The 24,928-nt window shown below is 33.9% G+C and overlaps 3 protein-coding genes across 6 annotated transcripts; 2 read left to right on the top strand and 1 right to left on the bottom strand.

The window, feature by feature from the left end:
- The first annotated feature begins 981 nt into the window (after positions 1-981).
- LOC123013793 (probable tubulin polyglutamylase TTLL2) lies at positions 982-6,737 on the top strand. 2 transcript variants are annotated; one of them, XM_044412577.1, is made up of 11 exons: positions 982-1,485; positions 1,560-1,675; positions 4,209-4,325; positions 4,373-4,476; positions 4,523-4,700; positions 4,754-5,030; positions 5,078-5,280; positions 5,542-5,696; positions 5,745-5,917; positions 5,965-6,035; positions 6,084-6,737. In XM_044412577.1, exons 2-11 carry the CDS (start codon positions 1,595-1,597, stop codon positions 6,375-6,377), a joined length of 1,653 nt encoding a protein of 550 aa, XP_044268512.1. In that variant the 5' UTR covers positions 982-1,485; positions 1,560-1,594; the 3' UTR covers positions 6,378-6,737. The 2 variants fall into 2 exon arrangements, with proteins under 2 accessions (XP_044268512.1, XP_044268511.1); XM_044412576.1 differs by having other exon boundaries at positions 982-1,675.
- On the bottom strand, positions 6,576-24,737 carry LOC123013791 (PDZ and LIM domain protein Zasp). Of its 3 annotated transcripts, none has more exons than XM_044412571.1 (16): positions 24,515-24,737; positions 14,196-14,347; positions 13,955-14,117; positions 13,773-13,906; positions 13,388-13,488; positions 12,845-13,028; positions 12,563-12,649; positions 12,408-12,509; positions 12,252-12,357; positions 12,030-12,173; positions 11,797-11,947; positions 8,135-11,138; positions 7,330-7,516; positions 7,157-7,277; positions 6,990-7,105; positions 6,576-6,935 (listed from the first exon to the last, which is right to left on the bottom strand). In XM_044412571.1, exons 1-16 carry the CDS (start codon positions 24,617-24,619, stop codon positions 6,858-6,860), a joined length of 4,935 nt encoding a protein of 1,644 aa, XP_044268506.1. In that variant the 5' UTR covers positions 24,620-24,737; the 3' UTR covers positions 6,576-6,857. The 3 variants fall into 3 exon arrangements, with proteins under 3 accessions (XP_044268506.1, XP_044268507.1, XP_044268508.1); XM_044412572.1 differs by lacking the exon at positions 12,845-13,028 and adding an exon at positions 13,149-13,284 and having other exon boundaries at positions 24,515-24,736; XM_044412573.1 differs by lacking the exon at positions 8,135-11,138 and adding an exon at positions 7,576-8,056 and having other exon boundaries at positions 24,515-24,734.
- Positions 14,377-16,189, top strand: LOC123013792 (trichohyalin-like). The gene has a single exon (XM_044412575.1). It carries the CDS (start codon positions 14,391-14,393, stop codon positions 16,155-16,157), a length of 1,767 nt encoding a protein of 588 aa, XP_044268510.1. The 5' UTR covers positions 14,377-14,390; the 3' UTR covers positions 16,158-16,189.
- Positions 24,738-24,928: the final 191 nt, after the last annotated feature.

Below are 24,928 nucleotides of genomic sequence, written 5' to 3'. Positions count from 1 at the left end.
CGCTTACGCTACAGTTGTATTTTATAATATACAATAATCTGTCTGCATAAAAATATTGCTACATAAATCAATATGAGCATAAAAATATGATGGGCGTAAATTAATTCTGAACGTTTTTAATATGAAAATTTATATTCAAAAACTCAGATAGATTTACTTAGTGTACTATTTATTTTTTTCTGAGCAAAAATCAGTAAATCAAAAAAATAATAAATAATCGTGTCATCTCAATAAAGTTAATGTTAATTTCAATGTTAAAAAAATAGTAAATCACTTTAATGCAATTTAAGTTTGCACTGGAAATTATTTACTAAATTAGGATAAAAGTGAAATGAGAATTGAAATAAAACTAATATAATTAATTTAAATTACACTTTAATCACTAATTCACCGCTTGAAAGTAATACATACAATCAAAATGAATAATAATTATAAAACCCAAACTATGTTTATGTAAACGGCAAATTGAGTTTAAAATGAAAAATTTGTTGTTCAGAAATCAACAATTTTTCTGATTTTAATGATTTATAGATACATTTAAATTTTTGTTTACAGAATATCCCAGCAACGACTTTCTCAGTTTCTTAGATTTTTTTATTTCTTTATTGCGTGTACAAAAGCTGTTAATCTTAACATCAGTCTTATAATATTTGACAAAATTAATCATAAACAGTTTATAAATTCAATCAAAACATTAGGTACACATAATTTTTGTGACTCATTGATTACTCTGCCCTTTCACCTTTGCACCTTATGCTATTTATGGCGACAAAACAGGTTATGAAATATTTTCATAATAAATCAAGTTTAAAAAAATAAATCATTGATTTTTTATTCAACTTTTATACTTTATTCGGTACAATACTGGAGCAATCTCGTAGTTCCGGCATTTTTTTCAAATTTTTATTAAATAAATTTGTTTTTAAAATAATTTCCGAATTTTAAATGTTACTTCATTACGTTATTATGATACAAAAATCGAATCAATTGAATTCGCGTTGGAAATTAAGACATTAAAGAGTGTGAAACGAAATTCGACTTATCGCTGTTATAATTGCGACTTTTAACAAACTTTTTCTCGAGTGGTGTATCTAAATTAAAATTCAGTGAAGCATACAAGTCATAAATCGACAAATGTACAAATTCCAAATAAAATTTAAATTTGTTTACTGTTTGCAGTAAAGAGAATCCGAACTAATGCAGTGTCAAGGTTTGATCGACATCTGCCTGCCTCTGGTTTCACAACGCCGCCTGCTTCTGCGTCTATATAAGAAATTTCTGCTTCCTGCTAGCAGCATGAATGAGGCGAATGTCTCCGTTGACAACCACTGCGTCTGGTTTAGCGTCACGACGCTGAGAGCTGAATTTTCTAGTCAGTGAACTCGCTCACGATAGACCGCGTGCTTGCCGGAATTTTAATTTTCTTTATGGATTTCCTTATATTTAGGTTAAAAGTGTCCGATAGGTCGTGATTTGTGCAAAAAGGTGCACTCCGGATTTTCACCGGAAAATCTCAACATTTCTGAATTCGAATTAAACAAATCATTGTTTTGTTGTAGACAAGCGGCAAATTTCTGGTTCCAATTGAACAATAATGTTCGAGGAATGTTTTGGAGATGGACCTTTCATATTTAGGTTAAACGAAAGCGGCACAGGACCACAACTCCTCACTCAGGTGAGTTGTGAAGAGTTAGATGTTGACATTTCACGTAAAGGCATACCTACATAGGTAACACACACGCAAACTTGAATGGTTTAGTTTTTACTTCCGGAATGGAGTTTTGCCGACATAATTTATCTTCAGTGACAAAAAATTGCAATAACATATCTTCTTAGTGTCACACATTTGTTATTTACACTCGATTCATGCCAAAATCTGATCTTTCTGCTAAATTTGATGTAAAAATAAAACTCAAGTATGATGAAAATTCCATGCGGCGAACGGTAGGGAAATAAAGAATCAAAGTATTTTCAAGCCGATAACATCAATCTGTCATTATATGAACGATGCTATCTAAGTTAATAAATTTCAAAAAAATAAATTCACGTTTTATTCGTTCTGAATTTTTTATCTACTTGTACTAGTTGTTTACTACTAGACTGTTTCATTAGGATGTTAATTAATTGGTAGAAATCAGTTTATTGCTGTTGAGTTTCATTCATAAATTCACATAGCATTTTATGGGACGGCTTCCTTCGGCAGATAATTTTTATCCAAGTATACTTACTGAACCCTAGAATAACTACAACATACAACTCGTAATAGTAATACGAATATTGTTGCACTGTTTTTAATAATCAAAACAGTGTCATTTAAAATAAAGATGAATATACAGGGTGATTCACACGAATAATGACCCTGACCAAATTCTCTATGCTGCACCCAATTTCAATTTTACCCAACTCGATAAAAAAAAATTTGAATTATAGAAAATAAAAAAGTAAATAGAGCGCTTAGATTTAAATTATTTTCATAACTGTTTCACCATTTTTTAATTAATGTGTGCGGTATAGCCTCGAGTAAAGTAAAAACTTTAATTTTGTAACAAATTTTTTTGAATTTTCTCGCTTAGATATCAATCTCTACAATGCCTATAAGATATCTAAATAACTATGTACAACTTAAATATATTCGTCTTTTTTAAAATCTGATGGATTATGCTATTATTTTAATCCTTCCCTTTACATCTCACAAAATTAGAGATAAGTAGAATTTCAGTTTGAGTTTTTATTAATTGCATACCATATCAACATTTTTTAAAAATACAGATTTTAATGAAAACTAAAATATCACCGTTCACAAAGATTGATTTGAGCATTTAGTTGAAAGAGTTTTGATACAAGTTTTCTGTTGCTGCTTTCAAAAATATAAATAAAAAGGTAGATAATGCTAAAGGAGAAAACCCGTGCATACTGAAATAGTTTTGAATCTTTAATAACTCTACCTACTTACAGTAATTTGACCCAATTTCAAGTTGCACCACAATTATGGTCCCAGTGCATGCAGATACTTTTCTAAGTTTATGATTTATTTTAGTTTAAAGTAATTCACTTGCAAGTATAATAAGGTTCTTATATGATTGTCGCAATATGCTAACAAAGCACCAAGCTTATCAATGGAATTGTTGCAGTCCAGATTAATTGGTTCAAAACTTTTCATTAGTTCCACCTCATCAAAACGTCATGATTTCAATCAAAAAGCCTCATCTCCAATATTGATTGCTTTTTAGTTCCGAATTCAGAACAAAAATTTACATGATTTTCTTGATAGGTATTATTAAAATAAATGAATTGAAGACCTGAGTAATTTGTCATTGTCTGTACGTACAATTCTGTCAACTGAATTATTAATGTTATTATCCAGTTGCATTTAAAATAAACTTGTGCTTGTTGAAATAAATGTCACTAAATATCCATTTTTAGAACAGAAATTTGCATTTTTATTAATTTATTATTTTTGCCTGCTAATATTGGAATTCTCTTTTCATGCGATGAGGAAAATTAATCCAACCATCTTTCATGACGAAATAATGACAAACATAATTTCAATTATTCGAGTTGTCACAACGCTCATCCAGAAAAGATTGAAGCTTTTCGTTCAACATTTGTGGTGTAAAACTACCAGTTTTAGGGTTGTGGTAACTAAATGACAGTTTAAAAAGTCGTGTTGATTTCGAAGATAAATGTTGTGTTATTAAAAATAAGAAAGATACCGCAATGAACTTAACAGGTCAGGGTTAGATAGAATCTGAATCTAACCAACTCGCGTGCTGATATCGAATTCATTAAATACTACAAGTTATATTTATTAGGTTGTGAATAACTGTGGTGCTTGCGTGATTTCTGTTAGCCTTTATGATGCGCAACCTCTTTAAGAATGAATAGATAACATTATGCCGCAGATCCTAATTCCGTCAGACTTTAATGTTACCAATCAACCAACATAATTATGGATATGTAAACTTAAACATTAACTTTGTTATCAAATTAAATTTGGATAGATATAAACCTATCTAATGGAATTTTGATTTATTTCAAACCAAATTAGAACCTTAAAATAAACTAATAACGGAAATCCATTACGGAGGCAAGAATATTGATTAAACAATAAATGAAACAGCTAATCGGAATTTTTCTAACCCAGGACTGACTTGTTGATTCTGATTCTGGCATGCTATTCAAAAATTATCAACTAGTTAACTTTTTAGGTTTGCCTGGAAAGGGGATGGCGCGAGTTTAACTCGGAAAGTGGCGACCAATGGAATCTCTGGTGGCGGACTTCCGGGTTCCCGGTCAGCCACCATAGGAATCTCTACGCCTGGCAGGTGACCACCAAATTTTCTTTGAATCTTGAACCGAAAAATTTTTTTAGTATATAAATCACATACCCAAAGGTTCGGCAATTTGTCGAAAAGATAATTTAGTTCGTTATTTACGTTGCATGAGAAAAGTTTATGGCTCGATATATGATTTCAGGTAAGTGGTTCAGTCAATTGTATTTTTTTATAAACTAATTTTTCAGCCCACATGGCTACAATCTCCCGCTTGAGTATACAAAATTAGCGGCAGAATGCAGCAGAGGCGGCCGACCATTTTCGAGCAAAAATGATACGCTTCGTGATAAACTAATAGAAGATAAACCAATTTGGATTTGCAAACCTGTTGCTCAAAGTCAAGGACGCGGCATTTTCCTATTTAGGGTAACAAAAGCATTGTTTCGATTCAATTATATTATCGAAAATTTTATTTTTAGAAACTGAGCGAACTTACCTACGATTCGAATACGATCGTGCAGAGATACATAGAAAAACCGTTACTAATAGGAGGATACAAATTTGATTTAAGACTTTACGTTTGCATCCCTTCTTATCACCCTGTGACAATATACATGTACAGAGAAGGCTTGGCTCGTTTCGGCACCGATAAGTTTAGTCTAAACGACTTAAGGAACCCTTTCCGCCATCTCACAAATTCATCAATCAATAAACTTGGACCAGGGTATACAGAAATGAAAGACAGGATCGGATCAGGTAAAACTACTCAGAGCCAAATAACTCACTCTGAAAATTTGAAATAGGGTGCAAGTGGACGCTGAGGCAACTCCGGAGGTACTTTCAGCAAGCAGGAATATCTGATTGGCTATTGTGGCAACGCATTTCGTCCCTCGTCATTTTAACAGTCTTAAGTCACGTGAATCAAATCCCACCCACTGTAAATTGTTTTGAATTTTTCGGATTCGACGTGCTAATTGATAGCTCTTTAAGACCGTGGCTGCTTGAGGTAAAAACAATTTAACATCACATTAGTTATCACGTGTGTAGCGTAACATAAATTATAATTAATCGGGCATTATTATGCAATATTGATCAAACTCGAGTCGACAATTCTTTCGCGTCGTTTCAATCACGAACATCGTAATTTCCAATTTATATCAATTACTTCTAAGTTTTATTGGAATGTTAATGAAATCACAAGATAATAAAAACTTTAATTTCTTGGGCTAACTTTGGCAAAGAATTGCACGATATTTGTCTATTGTAGGTTAATCTGAGTCCTGCCCTTAGTAACGACTGTGACGCCGATAGGTCCGTGAAGAAGCCTATGCTACATGACATGTTTGATCTATTAGGTTTGCCACTCTACAATACCGGACTTTCCGTCTTTGATATATTTCTAGACGAGCCTAGTGAGAGCAAGTGAGTATCAGTTTCTAAAAAACACTTTATTATGGCTAAAATTTTAAGTGAGGAAAATGAACAAAAGCCAAAAAATGTGGCTTTTAAGAACACTTTATCTGTTGTAAACGCGGCGGGAAGATGGCGGCGGAAGCACCGGAAAATGTCCGCCAAACAAATCAGCTCGCGATCAAATTCAGCAGTCCGCGCCAAAGTACGAACTGTTTCAGCAACATCTCCGAGTAATTTTCCACGAATTAATAACACTTAATTTACTTATCTATTCCAGAAATCGTAAATTTGCCAAAAGTTAACATTAACTTGCCAAAAAATAAGCCAAATTATGATGTAAACAAAAATGTGAGTTTTTTGAACCCGTCTCGCCATCTTCGTAATTTTCATTTTCAGGATGAGGAAGAGTTGAGAAAAGCTGGAATTTCGAAAAAATGGGGCAACGGTCGTGACTGGAATTTCGCAACGAGTAGTGAAGGCGGATGGGTGCGAATTTGGCCAATGACAATTGAACAGCCGAATAAAAATTATTTCCTTACTGTCAAGCAAATGGTTTCGAAAGTAATCAAGTTTACGAAGTCGGCGAAAGAATTAGCGAAAAATCATCCAACGGCGTCGGAGTGTCAGTTGAATGAGTTTTTGCAACAGGAGATTGACATGTCTGGGGAAATTTGGATACCACCAGTTTAAATTTCCTGTTTTTTGCCACTATTGCTAAAATTACTTGTAACAATGCCAAGATGCTAAATCTCGGGCCCAGATTTTTCTCCTCTCTACTAAATTTTTTCTTGTTGACTTTATCACTGCCTCAAAATTTGACTTCAAAATTTGAAATAAACTCATCAGAATAAATTGTTTCATTTAAGGGTTATAACAAGAAGTAAAACCTACATCTAAGATATTTATTTATAGATATTTTGCCAAAAAACAGTCCATCTATTTATTACAACTTCAATGGCACTTACAATAAAATACATTATTATATAACATTATCTACAAGTATATTTGCGTAACATTAGACTAGCACTATTAACAATAACCAATATACAGAAAATGTATACTAGCATATCTTTTGGTAAGTCATTTTGAAGAGGGTCAACAGTTTAAGTAGATGCTTATACATTTATGTCGAAGAAAAAGCACAAATAAATATGGTAACAACAATAACATTTAACGGGCATGATTCTTACAGAAGGGACGGCCACCTTTAGCAAAGAAGCTTTGGCCTTCTAAATTCTTTTTGCACATCTACAATCCATGAAAATTAATTTTGAAGCTTTGATTTTCTCACTAGTAGCTTACCGTGCAGTTGAAGCATTGGCTATGATAGTTATTATTTAAAGCTTCTACCCAACGATCACCTGCTTCGACTGGGAAGCCGCAAGCAAAGCATTTCGTGGTAAAAAGCTCGTTCCAATCTGAAAAAAAATAACAACAAATTACTTTTATAAAAAGTGTGATTCACGCACCAGCTTCGCAATAGGGATTGCCATCCTCAAGGAAGAACGGAGAATTGCCAAACAGTTTTCCACAGTAGACGCAGTTAAAGCATTCTGGGTGGAAGTTCTTCCCAATAGCTTTGAGACAATCCTGATAAAAAAAATCAGTTAAAATAAATTAAGTGTAGGTGTGAGAAACATACCCCTTTGATTTTTGAGCCGCATTTGGCGCATGGTGGGGCCAAATATTGCTCGAAACAATATTCACAATACAACTGGCCTTGTTCTTCTACGAAACCAAGGTCTTGTAGAGGACGTCTGCATGACGGGGTCGCACAAATGAAGTGCTCCGGGCACCAAATCTTACCAAGAGCGGTAATAAATGGACCTCTATACTCACAAAATTTTGATTAAAATCTTGTAATTTTTTTAAACGTCCATGCAATTACCTTATTATTTCACGCTTACACTGACAACAAACAGGGGTACTATTTTTAGCGTTTTCAGCATCTTCTATTAGTGCGTCATTTTCAGTTTTGTTAGCAAAAGTTAGATTGTCGGGCAAATTTAAATCCGGTTGGGACTGATACCGAGTAAATTCTTTGGAAGTTTGAAGTTTGGAAACATGGGAAAACAAGGGAGACGAGTTGTGGAGCGAACTTTCTGATAAATCAGTTTTTTTTGCTTCACCGCTCCTCAACTCCAATAAAAATTTATCTCGCGCGATATCAATATTCTGGGGGTTTTTGGAACTAGATGATGATTGAGAGGAGTAATCCGATCTCGGCGATGATCCTTTCGAATCTAATTGAGGCGAGGTGGATAAGGGTATAGTGATGTTAACTTGGCCATAGCTGGGGGTACTATCCCCAATTTGCAAATGCAACTCGCTACGTTTCGTCTCCTTGTTAGCTAGCGTGTTAGCCTGGTCTAAAAATGCAAAAATCACATCAAGAAACATCTAAACTCGGATTAGTCGCCACAGAAACCGTTTCACACAATTTCTACCTGATCTGCGAATGGCAAGATGCGCAAAGTGCGATTCGGGTTCCACCAAGGGCTGCAGTGTTTAGAACACCACGGCCGCGTTTTGGGGCTACACCAATAGCTCCAGCTTGACGACCACCACCTGAACCTGAACCTGCACGGGGTACGGGAATATTGGATTTATTTACACTAGGTTTTTGCGCTGAACCCGAAGGGGCGGAAACGTGTTTGATCGGAGATGTGATGGAGGGAGCGGGGACCTGCTTGACAGGTGGTTTCTGAAACTGTTGACATGGTCTAGTAGCTGGGCATTGTTGAGAGGATGAAGGACATAATTTAGGACACTGTTGTGGAGTTTGTTTCAAAAAAGGAGAAGAAAGAGGTTGTGGGTTGGTCACGTGCAACCCAACTATGCCTTGTCCCTCAATTTGAGGATTTTTTACATCTCTGAAAGGATGTGATTTTGTGGTTGAAACATTATGTTCAATTTCTACAGTTTTCGATTTCTGTGAATGTTCGAATTCTTCAGTCACGGTTTTTTTTCTTTGAACTTGAACTTGTCCACCTGATAACATTTCAACACTTTGAGCTTCAGACCTTTTCATTTGTTCCAAATAATCTGAATGCGATTGTTCTCTAACAGCTGTTGAAGCACTTCCTTGGGCAAATTGTTGTGTCATTACTTGTGTCCTCATGGCGTCTTCAATTTGTCTATTTTCTCTCATCATAGACTTTTGAGCCAAATCTACTTCGACACTTTGACCACTCATTACACTTTGCACCTTTTGTCCGGCAATATTATGCGTTTCGGAATACGCAGAATACATTTGAGGGTCAACTTGTGACTTTTCCACAACATCGATTTTACTTTGATACTGTGGTATATAACTAGCAACACTTTTTTTGGCTTCTTCTAATTTGGTGTCTCTAGGCGTCGGTAAAGGTTTGTTTGATTTTAACGGATTCGGAGGAGGTCCAGCTGCTGGTGATTTAGCTCTAATTGCAGCTGCAGCTGCGGTTGCAGCAGCACGAAATGGGGAAGGACTTCTTCTTCGTTCCGGACATGGACTTGGTGATCGAGAAATTGCCGGGCTTGTGGGATTCAACAAATTAACTTCTGCAGCTTTATGTTGTTGAGCAACTAAATTCGCTTGATAGTATGGAATTGTCGGAGGAAGTTTGTTAATCATACTTGGAGTAATAGGTCTCGGCCGTGGCGAAAATGTTGTACATGGAGCCCTGTCATCACGGACAGGTTTAAACGATTGTTCTGGTTGATGAGGTTGTGTTTCTCCAGGTTGTATTGTAATTACCGGCTTTGTATGAATTTCTCGTGGAGGTTTAGATGGAGCTGAAACAATTTTTTGTTGCTCATGACGGGCTTTTGAAGTTTCAACTTTTTGCATCATTTGAAGATCAGCTTCGAGACTTTCAGAGAGATTTACTTGGTACTGGGGTAAAGCTTCCGGTTTGTGTAAAGTTCCTGCCAATGGTAACGGTTTCTTGAGAACAATTTGTTCCGCTTTTTTCTCTATAGTTTTTTCTTTAGTTTCTTGTTTGAGTTTTTCACGTGTTTTGGATTCTTCCGTGACTGTTTCAGTAATGCTTTCACTGCTTTCACCCGTACGTGAAATTTTGACACTGGGCGTTTGTGACCGCTCGGTGTTTATTATGGGAGGAGTTGTAGATATTTCAATTTTAAATTGTGAGTGTTCAGATTTATTCTCAAATGAACAACTAAAACCTTTGAAAAGTGGGTACATTCCTTGTTGTGGGTTCTCATCAACATTTTCAATTGATTCTTCCGTAGTAGAATGGGTCTGGTGTTTTTCTATAGTAGTTGATTTTTTTACATCTGTTTGTTTTTCTTCTTCCCGTTCTTCTTTTTTCTCACAGATTTTAACTGGAAAAGGCTTTGGAACTCTCGGTTTCTCTTCAACTAAAGGTTTTTGAAATGACGATGGCAAAACAGAAGGTTTTAAAGGTTTTTGCAAATTTTGTCGCTCGACTTTACTTTCTTTCAAACATGATTCGTTTATTTTTACATTTTCCATAAAGAGTGGAGTATAGGGTCTGTCAGAGGCTGTAGTTAATGCTTCTCTCATTGATAGTTTACTTTGAGGTTTTGGGAGATCTTTAAAAAACTCATCTGTTGGATTTTTCTTTTTCTTAACAGGTGCTGCCCCCACAGGTGAGAAAGGTCGTTCAGGAGCTGTCTGTAAAGCCTTGACAAATTTACTTTCAGGTTTTTCAGGTTTTGGTTCTTTTGGTTCAACTAAAATAGGGTGTTCAGGTGGAAAATACGGAACCGTTTCTTCAGGCAATGGCACTGGTTCTAAATGAGTTGACATTTGTGCAGTGAAAGGTTCAGCAGGAGCTATAGCTAGAGCAGATGCCAAAGCACTCGATGAATGTTTTTTAGGTATTTGTTTAAAAGGGTCTCCTTCTGGAACTGTCCTAAGAGCTTGTACCATTGGAGACTCCCACTGTTGGGGTACAGCATTATCAACCTGACTTTTCAACTTACATTCAACTGTGTTTGGTTTAAACTCAGATAACCGTTTTAATTCGCAAGTTTCTTTATTTAAACAAATATTAGATTGGGAACAATCTACACAAGGAATACTTTCGGAAGGTTTCTTAACTTCTGGAATAACAATATCTTTGTCTAAAGGCGGCGGAGACCGAGGTCTATTTTTTAAAACACTTTCAACTAGTCTTTGAGTCTCTAAAGTTTCAGTTATAGTTTCAACACACTCAACAGCACTTCTTCCAGAAGTTATTCCAGAAACTTCCTCGGAACAAAGTGACAATTTGGGTTCTTGAAACTGTGCCATTATGTTGATTTCCTCAAGTTCGGAGTCTTTAGTGTCTGAGGTCGCATCGGAATATTCGCAATCTTCGCATTTATGGGGTTTGGGAATTACTCTGAGGTGGGTTTCCGGAGGAACATAAAGAGGACAAGCTGTGGGAACTTCGGGTTCTTCTGGCTGAGGCGGCCACACAATACTTTGAACACTACGGCCTTTTAGTCAACAACCAACATTTGTAAAAGTTAAGAACAAGCAATGGTAAGGCAATCACATCAAACCAAAAGGTAAAACAAAAGGAAAAATAAAAAAATATATATTAGTAAGATCCAAGCAAAAATTGTTACATTTCTACGGTGTTTATAAAATAGTATAACTATAAAAATATCAAGAAAACTCTATCAGGAAGTGGGCAAAAGCAAAAAAATAATTTATTTACATTTTTACAAAAAAATAATAAGAGAAACGTATTTAGGAACTTGTAAGCCATGATTAGTTATCTAATTTTCTACGACTGTTACAAAGCTGGCAGCATTCTAATTATCTAAGACAAGGGAAAAAGGTCGAGGTTTGGGATTAAAAGACTTAAAATCTGTAAAGAATAAATAAAATGAGAGAGACAGAAAATATAACACTAAACACAGATAGGGAAAAGGAGCTTTCTTGATACTATATTTCTAAAAAACTGTTATACTACTTGTCACCCAAAGTTAGCACCTAATTTGTGAAAGCGGCCTTCAAACTGCATTTGTACCTTTAAAAACGGAACCAACAGGTTTAGCAGGAAGACGTCCTAATTAGAAATAATCGTTTTCAATTTAAATAAATCTTGGCTTCAGGGCGACTTTTGTTTATAACAAATTAAATTCTTACCAGTTGATGAAACCGGACTGTAAGAAGCTGGAGCTGGACCTGAAGCAACAGGAGATAATGGAGCAGTTTTTGGTAAAGTGTTGAAACTTTGATTTGTAGTTGGTGCACTAACGCTTGAGAAAGGTTTGGGAGTAGTTGAATAATTTCCAGCCTTAAAAAATAAAATAATTTGGATTTATCTTCAGTAAGATAAACAGTGATGATTCTCTTGTTAATCATTGTTAATGACTTACCTTATTTAAATATTTTGAGTATGAAAGCGGGGTCGCACTGCTTAACAAATGATTATTTGGTTTATTAGGGCTGTTAAAATCGGAATTAATGTTTAGGTTTTGTAAAGGCGTAGAAATAAGGTTCGTTTCCTTGTCTTGTGAAAGCTAAAAAAAGATTGCATGCATAGACAACACAGAACTCAATTCTTAACATTGATTTATTTAATTTTCAACACCAATTACCTGAAAAGGTTGAGCTAAATTTGTCTTTGGAGAGAGCGGTGATGGTGATGGTAGCGAATGGGTGGCTAGAGCTGTCGAAATTGCACTAGCGGGTGCCTTACCACCACTGTAACAACTTATCTAAGTTTTAAATCTTATTTAGACATTGTGACTTACGGTGGTACTGTTATTGGTACTAAGTTAGGAGCTGGTGGGTTGCTCCTTGCAGCTAGCTTAGCGTGGACGTCACAGTACAATTTGTTGTTGATATTGTAGTAACTGTAAAAGATTTTGATGATGTTTGTTGTTAGCACGTTTGAGTGAGTGCTTACCCAACATTCTTCAATGAAGTTCCACAAGTAGAGCACTTGAAGCACTCAACGTGCAAATTTTTATCCTTGATACGCACAAAGACTCCACTGCAATAAAACGTGTTATTTTTAGTAAGATTAATATTTTTAAAATCTGGGTATTTATTCACCACACGACGATCAATAAAGTGAGGAGAAACTAAGTCATGCAGTATGTGCAAAGTATGAAAATTCGAAAATTTCTACAATGGAAGGGCCACTATCGAGGAAAACAACATCGATCCAACATCAAGTCGGACTTACACGATGACCCTTTCGCATTCGGTACACTTAGTGACTCCTTCCTGACTAGGGATAGTATTTGGGTAATCCCCCAATCGACTGCTTAGCCGACTGTGGTCGTCTGGGGTATTAGATCTCGGTGATGTCACTTGCCGACCACCAACAGCGTGGCTGTGAGTTGCGTAAAAATCGGAACGAGGACTTACTGTTAAGCACAGAAAAAAAGAGAAAAACCGTCAAAAAATGAACAACTACAGAAAAAAGCAACCCTTTTCCGAAACGACGCCAGCACCCTTTCAATCTCCAACACTGCAAAATTACTTACACTATCAAACGCTCGCAGTCCGCACAAATATTTTGGCCGGGAGGAAGTTGAGGATTTGACGAAGGAGGGCGGTTCTCGGGCGCAGAAACATGGCGTAAACCGGTTATAGCCGATGGGACTACTGCTGACTCTGGCTCTAGGTTAAAATTAATGGGACATTCACAAAATTTTGGAATCAATTTATTCGTAGAAATAAATTAATTCCAAGACAAAACATTTTAGTTTACATAGAGAAGTACCTGCTTCTGGTGTTTTTGGTTCCTTTTCTGCTTCTTGGAGCATGCGATAAACAGCGCTGTTAGTGGCGTCATAGTTTTTTTCGTTTTTCTTAAAATTAACTCTGAAATGTAAAAAACAATGTTGCAGCAATCGGAAATGGGTTATCTAGTTCGAAATGGTTACGTAAAATTGGCACATTACCAAATGGTCTTTTAATTTATATTTTAATAAACATTCAAACAGGACATTAGATAATTATTTAGAAGAGAATATGCAAGTTTATGTGACGTATTAGTTATTTTTAGCGCGCTGATACTCGACATGGCTTTAAAATTAGTTATTTGGCACAGAGTTAGTTCTGGAAGGAAATGGATCCGTGTTGTTTCAACAAATTAAATTCCTTACCCTAAGGCCCCGGTTGACAAAACTTCAGTCTGTGCAGATAAAGTTTCAGCTATACTTTCTTCAGAATACAGTTTCAAAGGAGAATTGTATTGATTATTGACTAGCTTTGGTCCACCATTCACAGCACCGTTTAACTAAATATAAATTTTAACAAATGGCCAAAGTTTCTATTTCTCATTTACCTGTGCACTGAAGGGTTTAGCTGATAAGTTATGTCCAGTTCCAATGCTTCCAATGTTCTCTTTCTTATTTGCGACCAAAGAAGTTTTAGTGATAGGACTAGTCGGTGATGCTGTATGTATCGTTCCTGTAGGAATAACTGAAGGTTTCCACACTGATCCTCCCCTTCAAGATTAAAATAGTTACGATTTGGGCAAATGATCAATAATGCAAATCAAGGCTAATTTGTTTACTCTAATTTACCTTTGAACTGTAAGCTCGAATGCAGGTCCGGCTCTGATAATCACATCCTGGGCATCTTTGTGTCTCAGATTAAAAACATCTGTATTGTTAACCTTGATGACGGAATCGCCAGCTAACAATCCAGCTCGCTCTGCAGGAGAGCCAATGTTCACCTGGAAATAAACAAAAATGATTGTGACAACGTCAACCTTCAAAATGAATCCGAAAATATTCAAAACTTTATATAAATTGTTCCAAGAGTATTATTTTAGAGAAAATGTATGCGGTGATGAGTTTATAGAAGAGAAATTGTTGGCATCAGATTCGCATTTAACAGATGAAGAAATAGAAAAGTTTGTTTCGCTTGTCACCCATAAGAAGTTCCTCGAAGCGATCAAAAATGATTTCGTTTCGTTCCACAACCTCAGAAATTACAACAATGTTAGAATGATTATGATTATATTTATCGTACTGTTTGCCTCAGACAATGTTAGTGCCAATGAACTATTCGAAGTTTTTAAAGAAATTAAATGTGCCTTCAAACACAAAATTTTGCAGTATTTTTTTAATGAAAACAATCTAATACAAACTGCTTTAACCGGATGCAAATTTTTTGAAGATGAATATATACTAAACCAAATTATTAATCCTCTCCTTAACAAAACTGACGTTTTAAAAAAAATAGAAGGGCTACTTTATCAAGAAAAAATCAAACAACGTACCCCAAAACCACCAACTGTTCCAGACCAAATGGCACTGATGCAAAGAAAAAAAGCTTCTCCAGCTGTACCACTTAATACTCCTGTGGAATCAAAATTCTTTCAAGCAAATGTTGTTCCTAAAACTCACTACCAGCATGATATCACAGACAAGAAACTTCTAAGTGAATTTGAGAAAAACAAACTAAAAGCCCAGAAATTACTAGCACAAGCTAAATCTTTAGATAAGAATTACTGCAAGCCTAAGAAACGTATAATTGTTGAAGAAGCTCCTAAAAGTGTCTTCAAAGCCAAGAAAGCTCCTACTAAAAAAATAAATGTTGAAACAAGAGGCAACGTCGCTGCTGTTTTAAGAGAGGCAAGTGTTTGTATAAAACAACAAGAAAAAGACATAAAAAATATTGAAAGTTTGCTAAAAGGAGGTGCAACTTTAGATAAGTACAAAGAGTTGGAAGAGAATCTTCGTCAGCTAGAACAACAAAAATCAATTGAAGAGATTGAGCGAAAGCATTTAGAAGGCTTATTAACCTTCGAAGAAGCCATTTTGGCCAAGAGAAAGTTGATCGAGTGTAATAAAGAACGTTTCAAAGAATTTATGGAAGAGCGTGACACATTTTTAAAACAGTTGGAAGATTGGAAAGAGGAACAGCAAAAGAAAATAAAGATAATAGTGAAGAAGTGCCAAGAAATAGAACGAAATGCAAAAGATTCTGATAGGAAACTCAAAGAAGAAAAGAGAACTCAAGCCAATCAGTTTAAGGAGGAGAAAAGACAAATGTTGCAAAATGCGTATGAAAAACAAAAAGAAGAGTTGGCCAAAAAGATTAAATTGATTGAAGAAATCAAAGCTCTGCATGAAATGAAAACTCTTCATTCTGCTAATAAAGAGTTTGACAGAACTGAGTGTCCCAAACTTGGTTTACTGTGCGAAATGTCAATTGCAGATTTGCAGCAAAAACTTGCTGAAATGAAAGACAAAATGGAACGTCAATTGGAACAGAAGCGAAAGTGTATTCAAAAGTACAAAGAGAGACAGAGGCTGATGATAGAAAACGTGAAGAATTTTATTACGCAAACTCGAATGTCAAAGCCGAAACAATCAACTGTGCCAAATCGTCCAGCAAAATTAGCACAAAGTGCTGATCTAGATAAACTGAGAGGTCAGTTAGAAGAAGCAAGAGAATTGAGGAAAAACAGTGTTAAACTTGATACAAGACCATGTCCTCATCATTTACAAAGATACAGATATACTTTAAACATATAATTGTAAAAAAATTTGAAAAATACACGTTTTGTATGTCAATTGTTTGGGTAAATGGTCGTGACTGAGTGATAAGTGAGTTATTAGTCAGACACTCTCCTTTTTCGGAATCTGTTTATCCACATTTTTCAACGATTAAATGAAGGTGTTGATGAGTAAAAAGAAAGTTTACTCTGACCACACGCGCAGTTCTTAGAGATTATTACTAAGTAGTCTTTTCGAACTTAAGTAGGTCTTGAGATGCACTAGACGATGCTTGTAGGAAAAATACAGAGCATTATATTTAAATGAAGCCTTTATGTAATTTTTACCTTGGAAATGTAACGCTTCAACAAAATTTTCAGATACGTTATCAAGGCAAATAAACCACTTTCATTGTAAAAGTTCATTGAATTATTTAAATGTGACAAAACTTAGGAAAACACAAAAAAGGCGTCTGAGCAATAAATGTAAGAAGAGGCAGGTGTAGTCTTATGAATAAATTCAAATGCCACTTTAAAAAATAAAAGAGTTGGCAAACAACGAACACAATAACGTATCAGGCGCATCTAAAACAGTTTATTTAAATAAATCTAAATATGTATTTACAAAAGAGTGTGAAAACGCTAAACAGGTTATGAATATTTACAGATTTTTACGACAAATATTTAACTACTTTGCCTCAAGCGTTGTACAACAGAAATTAATTACTAATGGCTTTGATAAAAATACGATATTCTCATAATTAATGTTACATTAGTTATGGCAGCTAATGGTTTTATGGCGCAGCAGTCTTTATAAAGTATTGGCCCAACACATTTATCACATTTTTATGATTTCATTGTTATTAAATTACCATTACTTTGTTTGACATTCAAATAAATAGTTTCCATTGAAACTGTGTGTGAATTATCACATTATCAGAGTGAATTATAAAGCCGTCAATTGGTGCTCATACATAAAAGCTTCTTTTTGATATCAAATTACGTAAGAAAAATAATAAATCTTTGAGAAAATTAAAACCATACATTCATCAGTTCGAATCAATGAACTCAAATTTACGAAAAAATTTGTCATTTTTAAGTGGGAAGTCGTGTTAGAGCTTATAAGAAGATGCAAAACGCTTGCAAGATGAATCAGGTCTCTAAATTTAGCAATTTTGGGAGGACATAAAATATATGTACCAATTGATGCACGCTTTAATTACACTGCTTGCAACACATTGGTACAAATGGCCTATATTTACATCGTTGTGACATGTATGCGATTGAATCATTAAACAAACCGAGTTAATCGTCTAGGTGGTACCGCAAAGGTTCGGAATTTGTATCGAGTGTGTCAAATCACTTCGTTAGCAAGCTTTACAATGCTATTTTCCATTGAAAATTGTGCGCACAAGTAAACAAAATGAGTGCGTTGTTGTTTATGACTTGTTGCATTGTTTGCATTTTTGTAGTCTTGCTCGTCTGCAGTTTTTGTTTTATAAAACCTTGTCTGGACGGAAACCCATTTACCTTCGAAATATTTACGATAAGTGCAACAAAAAAGCAGTGAAACCTGCAACATTCCTGCGAACAATAAAGAACAACGCGAATAGGAACTTAAAGACCGGATAATTGTTTATTTGAATGTAGTTTTACACATTCATTCAATTAGATGCGACCATAACACTTTAGTGTGGAGCCGCAGACCATGAACGGAAATCCGGCAGACTTCGTTCTTAGAAGGGAAAAACTGCAATTTCTCAAAGCGGCTGGGATTCATCGCGAAATTAATTGCACACATTTTCTTTGAGGTATTGTTGCCGCATCGCATCATATCCGGCTTCCGGAGAGCACATCCTCAGAGAGAGTCAAATTTTTGAACGAAGACCAGATTGTAAAAAAGTACATAATTTGAAATCAATTAGAAAATGCTGCAAAAGGCTGTAGATTTTTCTCTTTTTTTACACATAGAAACAATTTACTTCTTCCGATTTTAATTAGGTACTGAAAAGTTGAGTATTTCTCGTTTCATGTGACATTACAGGTTGCATCAATGTTAAGACACACGGTGTGGTCAAATTACACCGATGACGTCTTAATGGCGTCATCAACCATTTTTGGCACCACTGCAATGAAATTAAAAACAATTGTCCAATATTTTAACGACAGTGTGTACAGTTACTTTACTAAAAACAAAATTAGTCATCGTTTTAAATTTAACTGGTTTCATGAAAACTTTACAATTTATTTTTACACCAACCTACATGCTATGGGTGATGTATATTATTGTCGATAACCGTTTGGCGGATCTACCTATATTACATTAGGAGATAAAATTAAAAAAAATCATCTCCTGAATGCAAGCCGCTTATCTACGATGAAAATTATGGAATTCAAATATAGTAAGTACACAAAGATAAAATTCTCCGAATGTGTAATAAATAGTAGCTAATTTGAGCTGATAGTACATACAACTTTTACAAAGTATAAAAATTAAACTGTTGTAGTTTGTATTGATAATAATTTTGTTAATATGTAATGTGTGTAGGTTTATGAGACAAAAATAATCAATAAATTATTCCTTTTGGTATTAATATGCATTTTGTTTTTATTAAACCGATATCTAAACGTGACAAATTCGAATTCAAACGTCAATTTAAATTTTAATCTAATCTATTATTTTTATTTTTAATATTGTTATAAATTCTTTGTTACTTTTTTATCATTCCAAAATTTTCCTTATTAAATAAATATTTCTAAAGTCAAAAAGCGAGAGAAATCGGAGAACTTTAAAAGAATTTTAATTTGTTTAAAGGTAAAACAATTAATTAGTTATCAGTCAAATTAAAAACTGTATAATTTTTATTGCCTTCCTAATACTTCTTTATGGCAAAAATCTAGTTATAAAAGTAGTTAAAAATAGAAATACTCGAATGGAGATTGTTTTTATTATATTTCGGATGACACAAAAATTCCACTTTGATATAAAATCAATTACAGAAAGACAACAAGTCTGGTCCAAACTTAGGAATTTCACAAAATGATAAATTTGCTTGCCTTGACCCCACACATCGATTTTAAAAGTATTTTGTTAATATTATTGCACAATCAAAGATAGCACAAACCAGTTTTACTGCATAAACACAATTATGCAGTTGTTGAAATGTAAAGAAGAGAATCTGGTTTAAAACTGTTGCTAATTTGAATAATAATTCGGAGTAAAGCTTGCGGATTTTTAAAAAACTAAGTCTTTTCTGGAGCGGAAAATTATTCATATCCTAATTATTTACTAATTAACGTGACGCACAGATGGTTTGTATTCAAATAAATAGTCATCAGTTTCAAATGCTTGATGATTTCATAGGTTACAAGGGTCGTGCCTCAAAACTTTATTTACAGGAAGAAAGTCGAAAAATTTTCCGTTTAACTGATACCATAGAAAGTTATTTATATTACAATTTGTTTAAAAGTGTCAAACAGCTCCTTCCTTATTGTGATATTTATTAAATGATAGAAAATGTTTGTTTTCACGCCTTTTTCTTTTAATCGAGTGGAAGTTAAATTACAACATTAGAATTGTATTTAAAGCCGAACCCAAATGTTATTGTTATTGTTGATATTTTTATTTATACTGAGAGGTACATTTCTCTTTAATTACTATGCATGCATTTATATAATACGCCTTTCGCTCTCTTCAAATGAATTTAAAAATTCCGATGCCAAAAAGTTTCTAATTTATGAAAAATGCACCAAAATAGAAAAGTAAATCATAAAAATGTATGTAATCGGTATACAATCCCTAGCCTAAAAATAAGATTTTATGTTTATTTGCTGTTTTTTTTTTTTAATTTTAATCATCACACGGATACAGTTTAAATTTTTTCTCGTTCCGTTGATGTGTAGTGTCTCATTTGCGAGGCGTTAAGATGCGAAAAGCCTCCGTCGCCTCATCCCGGGCGTCTCTTCTGCGATTTGCTATTTATAAATCAGCGTTTCAAAATCCTGAAAGTGCCGTGTGCACCCAAGAGCAGAGCCGAGTAGCCGTTGGCCGGCTTCGCCATCGGCACACTTCTGCTCGCAGAGCGCCAGACTTTGCTCTAATTTTGAATTTTTGGCGACGAACATCAACAACTCGCAACTCCCACGATTTGGTAATATGACACCGAATGGATGGGTCATCGCCAATGTGACGGTTGTATGGCAAATGTCGCATTTTTGAGGTGTATAGTATTATGATGCAATGGACTTGAATGACGCCCATGCATCAAGGTGAAGCTGTGATTAATATTTTTTCGGGAGATGCCGGTGAAGACGTGAACGGAATGATTGGTAATTTTTATTTTTGTGTAGATTCGCAAGGAGCATGACTCGTGTGGCGATAAACAGATTCGATTCCTCATTCTAAACTGAAAAATATGTCATTTTAATTCAGTGTGACCTGGCATACACCAAAATCAAGGAAGTGTTATCTCTTTCCGGCCAACACATTTTTCATCTTGTAATTTTGTGATATAAATTTATTATTTTGTAAAAAGCTTCACAAGAATTTTTATTTTTATATTTATGTACATTCTTTAAATATAAAAAAAATAAATAAATTTTTACTCGTAATACCCACCTTACATCTTTTTTTTAAATTCACCAGGGTGAAACGCAAACATTTGCCAATACGTTAATGGTAGTATGCCTTCTAGGTCAAACCAGGCAGAAAGTGCTAACGTAATTTTGCTCTTTTGAAATATGTTTTTTTAGTTTTGCACAAAAAAACTTTCTGAAAAAATATTCAAACTGGATTGTTTGCAAAATTTTAGCATAATTGAATGGAAAGTTTGATGTATAATTTTTTTTTATCACGTGCAAAATAATTATTAAACGCACAGTTTTTGATTAAAATGTGAAAAACTGACTGTTAATTTTGACTCAACGAAATCAGCAATAAAGCACTGTTAAATTGTGCACCTATACGTTATTAATTGCATCCTTTAGTCAGAAATATCGTAACTTCATAACGATTTTACTGTTTTTTAAAAACAAAAAACAAAAATACAATTATTATTCCACTTCTAATGTCATTTAGTGTAATTATGGGTAGTTGCTACATGAATTGCAGGTAAATTTGTAAATTGCAAAAAACACAGTCTAAAAATTACCAAACCTTTCAATTTTTATTTTTTAAAACTGTTTAATAACAAAAAAGCTCGGTTTTATAATAACAGTAAAAATGAACTTTAAATAATAAAATATGTATGTTTTTTATTGATAGGTCTAAGTAAACTTATACCCAAAAAAAGCTACTTTTATGGAACTTCTAGCGTTTATTTCTTTTTATAAAATAAATAAATTTCACTATGAGCGTAGAAATGTATTTTGAGTTTTGAGTTTTCAAATTTTAACTAAAAAAACAGTTTTTTTAGTGTTTTTTGTGTTTTAAAGTTCAAACAAAAGAGGTTTCCTTCATATTTTTAAGAAAAATTTGAAATATCTGTTTTACTGATAAAAAAAAAGCGTAATTCGCCTAGAGTCCAATTTTTTGATGTCGTAAATCTTTATTACCGAAAAATAAACAATATCTTATTTGTTGATATAAATACATATATCTAAGATTAAATATATTGACGTATACATTAAAATACGATTTTTTTTTCGCTGTTTAAGAATTATTATCATTTTACCAGCTGCAAAATTGTTTATTCAGCATCCTTTTTTCCACTAACCTATATACCCACATTTGGGTGCCTGCCTTCCAAATCTGTTGAAACTTGTTAGTCATTACAAATCCATTTTGGATTTTTTGCTTTGCAATCATCTCTCTCTCCTGCTACCTATGAAGCGATTTACTGAGAAAAACAGCAATATAACCTGTTGATAATTGAAAGAACGTCCGTCCATTCTTCGTGCAAGTCGTCGACATGAGATGACTGCGACAAAAAAATGGCAACTAATTGTTTCAGCGTTATTTATGGGCTAGATAGGATGTTGAGGGGCATAATATCTACACGGCTGAATCTTGCAGGTATCTTGGGTATTTAAACAGCTGCAGGTGGTTGAACAACCGGAATACTGGACTATTTATGTGGTTATTAACAATTCCAGCAACATCTGCCAAGGATATTCTCTAGAGTGCAACGAGCGGACAAGCCGCAAGCAACATTTTCAAATTCGAATTTGCCAAATATTTTATTAATAGATTTTAGCGTGACCGAATTCAGAATTTAACGGAACATTCCTGAAATAGAACGATGTGTGCCAATAAATCCGCCAGGTATAGACCAAGTTCTCACACGTGCGTTTGAGAACAATGCTATAATAAATCCTGCAGTTTGTCTATTAATTACCCTTCATCAATTTGCTACAAAAATCATATATTCTTTGGCTCCATTTCCTGTTACATAAGACGCTATTTCTGACTTATCTTTAGCCCGAAGAAAATAAAATTGCTGTTTCAAGAGCAATTAATGTTAATCTCAATGTGCATTCATTTACATTGGACCTTATTGGATTGATTATTGCATCAGAAACAATTAATAATAATAATTTCACAATTACGAGACACTTGTCACGGCTCAATCAACAGTTTATATGAAGAATTGAAGTTAAAGGTTGCGCAATAGAAAACTCAAAGATTGAAATCAAAGAAGAATCTTCCTGTGTTTTCCAAACGAAGTTTATGTGTGCAAAAATAAAGTAAACCAAGTTCTTGCGGTTATTTTTAATTAGGTTTATTCGGAACATGTTGAAAAATTGAAAAAACACGCACACTTATAAATATCCCATTGTATTTATTGAAATATAAATTGATTTAAAATATTGCAAAAATATTTAAACTGAGAACCTTCAACTGAAAACAATGTTATCATTCATACAGATTAATTGGGAATTATTATGCACTCATTAAGAGGATTCGTGACTAACATCTCTAACATTCAATTTGGTTAATAATTTTTTTGAGCGGAAGAAAGCCTTCGTTGAAATAATAAACAAAATAAATTGGAATGACTGAAAAGACTAAACAGGTAGTATTAGAATACACTATACAAAAATTTAATAACTTATTTTCTCTATATTTTAAACCGAAAAATATGACAATTTATTTGTGTAGGTATATTCTAGACTTCTAAAGATTCAATAAGTCAGAATATATACTATTTATTGATCAGTAATTTTATTTCTGAATCTTAATCATTCCAAAATTTTTTAGGTGAAGATAAAGTAAATTGCATTTAGAAGATTAACTGATCAGTGATAAATGTGTCAGAATTAAAAATAATTATAAAGAAATAAATTATTTAATGTTTCTTAGTTGAAAATCACCCTCTAGATAAGATAAATTTACTTCATAAATTTGTTTACACTCACCGATACTGTTAATTTACTAAAAAAAAATAGATTCGTATCAAGTAGGTAATTAAATGCAACCTTGACTTCTTTATCACTGCATATTTAAAACACAAAGATAGTTGGTAATAACTCAAAATATCGTTTTTTTTTATTTATTTTCAAACACAACATAAATTTTTTGGACCTGAGGCTATATCAGCTTGCTACTGTATGAATAAAGCTACCTAGTTGAAATCGAAAATTACATTATAGAGTGATTTATGACCGTTAGCATTGAGAGAATTTCAAAAATAGTACTCTACAAACAGAATTAGTTCGGTTTATAAAACAGCAAATGAAGTAGTAGAAGCAATGATACGTGCAATTAGTTTCAGTCCAAATTCAATTAAAACGAAGTGTTTTAATTAATTACATGTCAGGTGTGAATGGAAATGCCGTAGTCGAGACGGGCTTCATAAATACATCGAATTTTCTGATTTATGTAATTTGATATTCTGCCAGCATCATTGGCGTTATTTTGAATAAAATTTAACTTGTTAAGAAAATTTTTGGTGAGAAAAGAGAAGTCTTTCACAAAAGAATCAACCTATAATTTATTTTAATATACATTCTGTCTTTTCTTTTGATTTATTATAATTTCAGTGGTCATAAAATGAATGTCGCAGTCATAATACACGTACTAAAAATATATAGTATTATTTTACGTCGGAGGAAACAAAATTTGGAGAAAGTGATACGGGTTCAGTTCTTAAGAAAAATTAGGAGAAATTTCTTCATTTTTCAGATTAGACGTTAATAATGGTAGCGTCTCGCTCGACCAACACACGGTATGCATTTGGGTCACTAGAGTGTGTTGGGAATAATTTGGTGCCCATTGATACTTATCTCAAGAAAACAACACGGAAATACTAATACTCTTGCATTTTTTAGAACACAATACCTTGAACAAATGTGCGAAAAATATTCGCTCAACGCTGTTCTAAAATTCTAAAAATACAAAATCTAATTTTATGCGTTTATGTAAGATTTGCGATCGCAAATGGGATTGCTGAGGGTTACCTTTTGAATCACCAATGGTGTGCCAAAATCTTTTCCTCCCTGTAGCCGGAAGCCCAAGCTGGGGGAGTCGCCCTTGCTGAGACGCACAGTGATCAAAGAGGCCATCTCACACTACGGATTTTTTATTTTTTTAAGCAAATTTTCACCTTCGAGTCACTACCACTAAGAATTATTTACTTTTCGACCTCGCAAGAGTTTAAATGAATATTGTAGAATTTGAAATAAAGTGTATAAGATGGGTTCGTGCTCAGTCGCTGCATTTCGCGGCCAGGAGAGGGGGCTTGGTATTAATAGTAGATAAGCTATACTGCATGTTTATGTATTTTATTGAACAGGGGGGCTATTTGCAAATTTGCTCAAGATTTGTATTTTTAGTGAAGTTTCACTTTTTCACTTTTCTTTTATTACCAATTC

Source organism: Tribolium madens, unplaced genomic scaffold (assembly GCF_015345945.1).
Source record: "Tribolium madens isolate multiple individuals breed KSU strain unplaced genomic scaffold, Tmad_KSU_1.1 Scaffold_96;HRSCAF=242;Tcas5.2_LG5, whole genome shotgun sequence".
Classification (NCBI taxonomy): domain Eukaryota; kingdom Metazoa; phylum Arthropoda; class Insecta; order Coleoptera; family Tenebrionidae; genus Tribolium; species Tribolium madens.
The sequence above is the reverse complement of the archived record's forward strand: the minus strand, read 5'-3'. Positions and strand labels throughout refer to the sequence as shown.